Source organism: Fistularia commersonii, chromosome 7, assembly GCF_037954325.1.
Source record: "Fistularia commersonii isolate RoL2024-O1a breed Wild chromosome 7, RoL_Fcom_v1.0, whole genome shotgun sequence".
NCBI lineage: Eukaryota > Metazoa > Chordata > Actinopteri > Syngnathiformes > Fistulariidae > Fistularia > Fistularia commersonii.
This window is the reverse complement of record NC_141290.1, coordinates 288853-298144: the sequence shown is the minus strand read 5'-3', so window position 1 is coordinate 298144 and position 9292 is coordinate 288853. Positions and strand designations below refer to the sequence as shown.

General features: G+C 51.7%; 2 protein-coding genes across 3 annotated transcripts; both read left to right on the top strand.

Annotated features, from left to right (window-relative positions):
- Positions 1-309: 309 nt before the first annotated feature.
- LOC147232259 (protein FAM3C-like) lies at positions 310-5467 on the top strand. Of its 2 annotated transcripts, none has more exons than XM_086148975.1 (10): positions 310-464; positions 651-695; positions 3447-3527; positions 3671-3751; positions 3825-3927; positions 4233-4291; positions 4379-4429; positions 4534-4618; positions 4733-4853; positions 4938-5467. In XM_086148975.1, exons 2-10 carry the CDS (start codon positions 665-667, stop codon positions 5028-5030), a joined length of 705 nt encoding a protein of 234 aa, XP_086005101.1. In that variant the 5' UTR covers positions 310-464; positions 651-664; the 3' UTR covers positions 5031-5467. The 2 variants fall into 2 exon arrangements, with proteins under 2 accessions (XP_086005101.1, XP_086005102.1); XM_086148976.1 differs by having other exon boundaries at positions 321-366.
- Positions 5468-5708: 241 nt separating this feature from the next.
- Positions 5709-8756, top strand: actr6 (actin related protein 6). Its single transcript, XM_086148741.1, has 11 exons — positions 5709-5868; positions 6293-6410; positions 6489-6557; positions 6636-6759; positions 6878-7013; positions 7109-7165; positions 7254-7352; positions 7454-7532; positions 7645-7816; positions 8041-8179; positions 8259-8756. Exons 1-11 carry the CDS (start codon positions 5801-5803, stop codon positions 8386-8388), a joined length of 1191 nt encoding a protein of 396 aa, XP_086004867.1. The 5' UTR covers positions 5709-5800; the 3' UTR covers positions 8389-8756.
- The last annotated feature ends 536 nt before the right edge of the window (positions 8757-9292 follow it).

Genomic DNA, 9292 nt, shown 5'->3' with positions numbered 1-9292 from the left:
CTTCCAGGAGGACGCCTTCTGAACACCTGACAGCTACAGGGATCACGTGAGAGGAACCTGACACCACACACACACACACACACACACACACACAGGAGTGTGTGATTGACCAGAGGAGGTTTCTGGGGGCGGGACCAGCTGGAACCAGCTAGACCCGTCGGTCTAGAGCCCGTCGGAGGCTGGAGGCCACAGGAGAACCGAAGAACCGACCTTGGCCCCGCCTCCCCTTCCTGCGGCGGCCGCTGATTGGCCGGCCTCAGGCGAGGGGGCGGTCCGAGGGCGGGACGTGCGCGGGCGCTGGCGCTGGCGCTGGCGTGCGAGCGTTCCGTCAGTGTCGGGCCGTCGCCATGCTCACCGTCAGCATAGGTCAGTGTTGAGGGTCGGGAGTCTCTTTACCTGCTCAGGTGGGCTTTGGTGTCGGGCGTCCAATCGGGTGTCGGCTCCGCCCCCTCCGCTGCACACAGGTCTCACACCGCCGCCACCTCGCTAACCTTCCGTCCACAGGCTCCGCACCCGGGCTCAATCTGATGCCCCCGCCTGATCCGGACCCGCGCATGTGTGTGTGTGTGTGTGTGCATGTGTGTGCATGTGTGTGTGTGTGTGAGTGTGTGTGTGTGTGTGATTCCCTCTGCTCTGCTTGTTTCTCACAGGGGAGAGGAAGAAGATGTCCAACTATCAGAGCCCCAACAGGAAAAGTGAGTTTGTGCGGTCGGGTGATTCACTTGCCGATGATGTCATCCAGGTGTGTGTGTCTCACCTGGAGGCCTCGGAGGACGCTGAGCGCAAGAACCCGATAGGAGGACGTTCAAATGGTAGCCGCGCTTATGTGTGCAAAAGAAAATGAGTGCAGTCTAATGGAACGCTAACTGTTCGCTACCTTGTTCTCTGAAGGCATGCTAACAGAAGCTAACTGTGTGTACATTTAAGGACACCATTTAGCATGTCTGCAGTGATGGGCAGGTTTGGTATCCAGGATAGGAATGCAGAGGGACAGAACGTGGTAGATTCTGCAAAAAGGATGGAAATGGCTGTAGTGAACACCTTTTTCCAGAAAAAACAGGAACATAAGGTAACTTATAAGAGCGGAGGTAGGAGCACGCAGGGAGACTACATCTTGTATAGACGAGGTAACCTGAAAGAGATCAGTGACTGCAAAGTAGTTGTAGGCGAGAGTGTAGCCAGACAGCATAGGATGGTGGTTTGTAGGATGACTCTGGTGACAAGGAAGATGAAGAGGACAAAGGCAGAGCAGAGGACAAAATGGTGGAAGCTGAAAAGGGAGGAGTGTTGCATGGTTTTCATGCAGGAGTTGAGAAAGGGTCTGGGTGGTCAGGGTGAGCTTCCAGATGATTGGACAACAACAGCTAGTGTTATCAGGGAGACAGGTAGAAGAGTACTTGGTGTGTCATCTGGAAGGACAGTAGATAAGGAGACTTGGTGGTGGAATGAGGAAGTGCAGGAGTATCTACAGAGAAAGCGGTTAAGGCAAAACAAAGGGCGTACGATGACTTGTATGATTAGTTGGATAGTGAGGAGGAAGAGAATGATCTGTACACGTTGGCAAAACAGAGATAAAGATAGAAAGGATGTACAACAGGTCCGGGTGATAAAGGACAGAGAGGGAAATGTATTGACAGATGCTAGAAGAGTGATGGGAAGACGGAAAGAGTACTTTGAAGAGCTGATGAATGTGGAAAATGAAAGAGAGCCAAGGGTAGAAGAGGTGACCATTGTAGACCACAAAGTAGCACAAATTAGTAAAAGTGAAGTGAGGAAGGCATTGAAGAGGATGAAGAGTGGAAAAGCAGTTGGTCCTGATGATATACTTGTGGAGGTGTGGAAGTGTCTAGGAGAGGCAGCGGTAGATTTTCTGACTAGATTATTCAACAGGATCTTAGAGAGTGAGAAGATGCCTGAAGAATGGAGACAAAGTGTGATGGTGCCTATTTTTAAGAATAAAGGGGATGTGCAGAATTGCGGCAACTACAGAGGGATAAAGCTGATGAGCCATACAATGAAGTTATGGGAAAGAGTAGTGGAAACTAGACTGAGAGCAGAAGTCAGCATTTGTGAACAGCAGTATGGCTTCATGTCTAGGAGGAGTACTACAGATGCAGTATTTGCGTTGAGAATGCTAATAGAAAAGTACAGAGAAGGCCAGAGGGAGCTGGTTTGTGTTTTTGTAGACCAAGAAAAAGCATATGACAGGGTGCCAAGAGAGGAGCTCTGGTATTGTATGAGGAAGTCTGGAGTGGCAGAGAAGTATGTTAGACTGGTGCAAGACATGTATGCTCGCTGTGAGACACTGGTACGGTGTGCTGTAGGGGTAACAGAGAAGTTCAAGGTGGAGGTGGGACTCCATCAGGGATCAGCTCTGAGCCCCTTGTTTGCAGTAGTGATGGATAGGCTGACAGATGAGGTTAGACAGGAATCCCCATGGACCATGATGTTTGCTGATTAGTGAGAGCAGAGAACAGGTAGAGGAACATCTAGAGAGGTGGAGGTATGTTCTGGAAAGGAGAGGAATGAAAGTTAGTTGCAGCAAGACAGAATATATGTGTGTGAATGAGAGGAACTCAGGTGGAGCGGTGAGGCTACAGGGAGTGGAGATCAAGAAGCTGGAGGATTTCAGGTACTTAGGGTCAACAGTCCAGAGCAACGGAGAGTGCGGAAAAGAGGTTAAGAGACGGGTCCAAGCAGGTTGGAATGGGTGGAGAAAAGTGTCAGCGGTACTATGGGATAGAAGACTTTCAGCCAGAATAAAAGGAAAGGTGGAGGAGACAGTGGTGAGACCAGCGATGATGTTTGGACTAGAAACTGTTCCAATGACCAAAAGACAGCAGGCAGAACTAGAGGTTGCAGAGATGAAGATGTTGAGGTTCTCTTTGGGAGTGACCAGGATGGAGAGGATCAGGAATGAGTCTATCAGAGGAACAGCACATGTTGGATGTTTTGGAGAGAAGGTCAGAGAAGCCAGACTGAGATGGTTGGGTCATGGACAGAGGAGGGATGGAGAATATATTGGTAGACGGATGCTGGAATTGGAGCTGCCAGGCAGGAGGTCTGGAGGAAGACCAAAGAGAAGATTTATGGACGTAGTGAAAGAGGATATGAAGGTAGTTGGTGTGAGAGAGGAGGATCCAGAGAATAGGGTTAGATGGAGAAAGTGGACTCGCTGTGGCGACACCTGAAGGGAAAAGATGAAAGAAGAAGAGGAAGAAGAAGATTAAGCATGTGTGCAGAAACAAAGGGAATATATGCTAATGAGGGCTAATTACTGTTAGCATGTGTGCAGGAACAAAGTGAACACTTGCTCATAAAGGCTAATCATTGTTCTACATCTGAGGAAACCATGTGAGTGTATGCTAAGGATGTTTAATTGTTAGAAGGTCTGAAAAACATTTGGTCCTCTGACCCCTGACCTCTGACCCCTGTCGCCCCCCCAGTCCTGGAGTTGCTGATGGTGTTGATGCCGTCGATCCTCTTCGTCCTCATCTTCATCCAGAGGTACAACAGTCAGGTCCCAGGTACGACGCCGCCGGTGTCCAGGCGTGGACCTCTGGTCTCACCAAACCTGCGGGTTTCATTTGATCGTTTCCGGGATTGTCCTCTGATCAATAGAAATCGGACAATCAATAATCGCAGCTCGGTCTTGTGCAATCTTGTGCAGCGGTCATGTGGCACCAAGCCTTCTCCCGGGTCATTCCCTTGGAGATGGAGGATGAGGAGCAGGTGATGCTGGAGCCATTCGGTGAGCGACCGTCAGGAGGATCGATCGGTCGCCAGCGGATAATCAATAACAACCCCTTCACCCCCTCCAACAGCCTGTTTCTCAGACCGAGGGTGTCCCGACGACCACTTCAGCTTCTACATCCAGAGCGGCACCACCAGCAGGATCCCGCCCAAGATCTGCGTGGAGAACAACCTGTAACTACTCGAACCCTACGAGCGGCTGAGCCTCTGTCTTGTGGGACTGTAGTAACAACGTTATTACACCGCAGTAACAGCGACGTAACAAAGGCAGAAATAGGACCAAAGTAACATTACTGTTGTCACTGTACTGCGGTAAAATGATCATTGTTGTACTAACATATACTTTGTATTGTAGTCATTCATTTCATGTGATCGTGGTGACACTGGAATCACAGCAGTTTAAAATGTGCAATCACACTGTAGTGCATTGTGTCCTGTATTGTTAGAGCAGTGATGATGATGATGATGATGTTCCTCAGGGTTCTCGGAGAGGAACTCCACAACACCGATATGGGAATAAACGCAGTGATTCTGGATGGTGGGTTCTGGTCCGGTCAGCCCTCAGAACCGACTCCCGCTGGAACAGATCATTGATTGACGGATTGGTTTTCTCTGATTGTGGCAGGAAAAACTGGTGACGTGATGAGGACCAAGCATGTGGAAGTCATGGGTGGAGGTGAGAGCGAGAGAAAGAGTGTGTGTGTGTGTGTGTGTGTGTGTGTGTGTGAGGCAGTTTGTTTTCTGGAGAATTTCTCGTAACCACAGGTGTGGATTCTGCAGATCTGATTCACCTGAAGGAACTTCTGGCAAACATCAAGAATGGATCTGTGGTTCTGATGACCTTCTACAACCATCCGTCCACTCAGTGAGTGTCACTGAACTGACTGGTGTGTGTGTGTGCGTGTGTGTCACAGACTACCTGAAAGTGTTGGCTAATGATTGCACACCCAAACAGAGTGTGTTAATGTGTGTGTTGCAGGCTAACTGAAGCTGCCCGGCTAATGATCGCTCGCCAGGCCAGCAAGTCCACGCAGTCCCTGGGATTCAGAGACAACTGGGTGTTTGTAACTAACGGATCTGCGGTTCTCAACTTTGAAAAGGTAAAAACTGCACATGCAATGTTGTGTGTGTGTGAGGGTGTGTGGACACCTTGGATCTGAGCTCTGTGTGTGTGTGTGTCCCAGTTCATGTTGAAGGAGAACGAGTGGGACAGCTTTCCTGAGGTGGTGGAGCTGCAGGGCTGCGTCTCAAAGGTCCAAAACAAATGGGAACTCTGAGGAACCCGGAATGCGACTGACCCGATGGATGCATGTGTGTGTGTGTGTGTGTGGGTGTGTGTGTGTGTGTGTGTGTGAGTGTGTGTGTGTGTGTGTGTGTGTGTGTGTGTGTGATAGTTTGTGTTAGTGACCTCTAATTCACAGCGTCAACTATGAAATGTACCAAATTAACTTCTTGTTATAAATAGATATCTTACATTATACATCTCAGTGTCACCTTGCTGATCATGATCATGAATTTGAATTAATGTCAATACATAGAGAGTTTGTATTGTTCCAAATGTTTTATACATGTCCTGCCTGTTGGTGTGAGATGAAAAGTTTCCATGAAATGTGGATGTTGACTTTCCGCTCGAAGGGTCTGCAGTGACACAATTTGAACTTTTGAAGAAACCAAATTATATTTAATGAAATAAAGTTGGAATATAAATAGATAACGCGTCTAGGTGTCAATGTGAGGATGATGGAGGTGGTGACGCGGATATCGACCGGCGGATCAATAAAGACGACATGAGTCTTTTTAAAGCGACTTGAGCGAAGCGGAACTTTACAAGTTGCGTGTTTCCACCGGGGAGCTTTTCAAACGGACTCCTGATCGGCCACCTGATTGGCTGTCGGCTCCTCCAATGGCCAGTTAGAGGTGATGACGAAAGAGAACGTGATTGGTTGAAATGCGAAAATAATGGAGGTTTCTGTCGGTGCCGCGATGAGGCGACTTTGTCCGCCGTGAGTCGGATTTCTCGTCATTTTGTCGAAGCTCGGCGGCCGGGATGGCGACGCTGGTTCTGGATAACGGCGCCTACACGGCCAAGATCGGCTACAGCCAGGAGAAGGTCAGGTGAGTCCTGGTTACAGGCGCTAGCGGCACCGTTAGCGCGCTAGCTCGGGCTAGCAGCTCCAGGCTAGTCGGCGCTAGCCCGGCCCTCCGCGGCTGTCGGCTGGCGAGGACGGGAAACAAGCGGCGTTGAATTTGAATCCAGCGAGGAGGCACCGCCAGGCTCCATCTCCCGGAGAATTGGATAAAACAAGTCCCCCAAAAAGCACAACAATAAGAGCGTAGCGGACGAGAAGGAGGACGCTCTTTGGGAGACGTGACGCGTCTGCAGGTCATGAAGGACGAGGTGGAGACGAGGGGAAGCTCTTTGGTCGAACATCATCTCGTCCCTTTAAGAAGATGCAGTCGTCTTCTGTGTTTGCTGCTGTCCGTCCATGGTGACTTCACACCATGGGTTGAGCTTCCTATTTGTTATCTTCTCCTTCAGCATCATCCCCAACTGCCAGTTCCGTTCCAAGACCTCCAGGTTGAAAACCTTCACCGCCAACCAGCTGGACGAGATCAAGGACCCTTCCGGTCTTTTCTACATCCTGCCCTTCCAGAAGGTCCAGACTCCCGTCGCGTGACCCCGGGCTCAATGTGAGATGGCTCAGCCTGACTCCTCCTCTTCCTCCTCTTTTCAGGGCTACCTGGTGAACTGGGATGTTCAGAGGAAGGTGTGGGACCATCTGTTTGGAAAAGAGATGTTTAAGGTGACCTCACTTTAGCGGGATCTCAGAGAATATGCTGCGTTGGCATTTGGAAGGTGTGACCGGCTCCCCCTCTCCCAGGTGGACTTTGCCGACACAAGCGTCATCATCACGGAGCCGTTCTTCAACTTCACCTCCATCCAGGAGTCCATGAACGAGATCCTGTTCGAGGAGTACCAGTTCCAGTCGGCGCTCAGGACTAACGGTGAGGAGCAGCCCTCCGGTCTCCTGCTCGGGGGAACGTGAGGTTCAGGGCTTCTGTGAGTCTGAGACCCGGAGGTCAGAGGTCGAGGTTCCAGCTGGCGTATCTCTCTCACCCCCAGCCGGCTCCCTGAGCGCTCATCACTACTTCCACTCCCACCCGTCGGAGCTCTGCTGCCTGGTGGTGGACTCGGGCTTCTCCTTCACACACATCGCCCCCTACTGCCGCAGCAAGAAGATGAAGGACGGCATTTGCAGGTGAGCTGGCGTCCGGGTCATGGCGCCGGGGCGGGGCTATGATGCGGCGCCATGTCGGCCCCTTGACGCCGCGATGGGCTTCTCGTGTCTCCCAGGATCAACGTCGGAGGGAAGCTGCTGACCAACCACCTGAAGGAGATCATCTCCTACCGGTGAGTCCCTTGGTTGCCTTGGCGACGCCATCCTTTTACCGGGGAAACGGCGGCGGGCGAGAAGGTCACATGACCGTGTGTCCTCCAGGCAGCTCCACGTGATGGACGAGACCCACGTCATCAACCAGGTGAAGGAGGACGTGTGCTACGTGTCCCAGCAGTTCTACACGGACATGGAGGTCGCACTGTGAGTGTCCGCCCGTCTCCATGGCAACCGCCTGTCCAGTGCAGTTGTATTAAAGGGGCTGTAGAACGTCCGGTTGAGGTTCTCCTCCTGTGGTGGCGCAGGCTGAAGGGGGAGGAGAACACCGTGATGAAGGACTACGTTCTTCCAGACTTCAGCTCCATCAAGAAGGGCTTCTGTAAGGTGAGGCGGGGCCGTCCTACTCCAAGGAATACTCCAAACCCACAAATACGCGGGTTTCCAGGGGGAGACTTTTTCAAGTACTTCTGCATGACTGTGAGCTGTCGTCCTCCAGCCGAGGGAGGAGATGGTCTTCAGCGGGAAGTACAAGACGGGCGAGCAGATCCTCCGGCTGACCAACGAGCGCTTCGCGGTCCCAGAGATGCTCTTCCACCCTTCGGACATCGGCATCCAGGAGATGGGCATCCCCGAGGCCGTGGTCCACGCGGTGCAGACCCTGCCCGAAGGTCAGGAGAGGCGCTGAGCTCCGAGGTGTTCCGGGAACCGGCCTTTCTTCTGCCTGGTTCCAGCTCTCCAGAGTACTCGGGATCCATGTGGTACCGTGAGGGTCACTCTGGAAGGCTGGGAGCGCCGGCAGAACGTCTGGAACCGGAGCTCCGCTGCACTGAATTACCCAAGAGTGTTTCTTCTGGTGTGTCGGTCCTAACGCCTGTCCCCATCCCTCCCACAGAGATGCAGCCCCATTTCTACCAGAACATCATCCTGACGGGGGGGAACACGCTATTCCCCGGCTTCAGGGAGCGTCTGGAATCGGAGCTTCGCTCCCTCGTCCCCGCCCACCTCCCTGTCTCCGTCCTGCTGCCGCCAAAGTGAGGGAACATTGGTTAGCTGGCTCTGCCCGCCCTGCTCGCTGGTGTTAACGGTGTGTGTGTGTGTGTGTTGTGTCAGCCCCATCAGCTTCGCCTGGGAGGGGGGGAAGCTGCTGGCCCACAGCCCGGACTACGACGAGATGGTGGTGACCAGGGACGACTACGAGGAGAACGGACACTGCATCTGTGAGGACAAGTTTGACATCTGACGCCTGGGACAAGGACATCCTGAGAGCTGAGGCCAGACAGCAGGACGAGGCAGGCTGGACTCCAACGTCCACCGCTCAAGCGTGGACCCGAGGGACGTGTCAGTCTCAGGCTCGGAGCCAATCAATGTGCTGTCTGGCGGCGAGGCGGGTTTTGCTTGGACCTCAGTTGTCACTTATCACAGATATTCATTCTCATCCAGAACTACGGACAATTCAGTCGTCAGTAAACCTTCCGACTTTGTTTTCGACCATTGGAGGAAGACGGAGAACCAGGAGAACCAAGACAGCCGGGGGGCCTGGGACCACCGTGAAGGCCTCGAGCTTTTTGAGTCCAGTTCGTTGAAGTTGCAGTAAAAGGTTCTGGTGCACGTTCTTGTACCTGCTGTCTGGGCCCGCTGAGGAGAGTCAAAGTAATGTGTGGAACAACATGCTCTGAAAAGGCTAGAAAAAACAAACTAAATGAGTTCCTTGAGGTTCTCTGCTTAGACCAAGACCTTTCAGGTTATTCCGTGAGGGAGCACTCCATAAATGTTCATGTCTATGCAGATGTCTCCTAGTTGTAGCTCATTGAAGCACAAGGAAACCAGTGGGTTTGAATATGGGAGACGTCATAAGGATGTAAACATCTAGATAAGAACCACCTTTTTCTAGCTTAACTCTGAAAAAAAAAAAAAACAGGCCCTCATTCTGGGCTCTTGACATCCTTGGAGCATCATACCTAATGTTGCAGCCTCTGGATGGTGTTTCAATGGCCTCCAGCACCACTGTGAGAAAACCTGGGTGTTCTCTTTGACCAAGATTGATCATTTAGCTCCCATGTGAAATATTTCAAGGACTGCCTTCTTGTAATATTGTGAAAATCAGGTATATCTACTCTCACTTTCCCTCTGTCCTCCATCTTTTT

Coding starts and splice junctions, on each gene's coding strand:
- LOC147232259 (XM_086148976.1), top strand. Junction 3,752..3,824: donor GGTGATGCTGGAGCCATTCG/GTGAGCGACCGT, acceptor CCCCTCCAACAG/CCTGTTTCTCAGACCGAGGG. Junction 3,928..4,232: donor ATCTGCGTGGAGAACAACCT/GTAACTACTCGA, acceptor GATGTTCCTCAG/GGTTCTCGGAGAGGAACTCC.
- actr6 (XM_086148741.1), top strand. CDS start 5,801: ATGGCGACGCTGGTTCTGGATAACGGCGCCTACACGGCCAAGATCGGC. Junction 6,760..6,877: donor GTCGGCGCTCAGGACTAACG/GTGAGGAGCAGC, acceptor TCTCACCCCCAG/CCGGCTCCCTGAGCGCTCAT. Junction 7,817..8,040: donor GGTGCAGACCCTGCCCGAAG/GTCAGGAGAGGC, acceptor TCCCTCCCACAG/AGATGCAGCCCCATTTCTAC.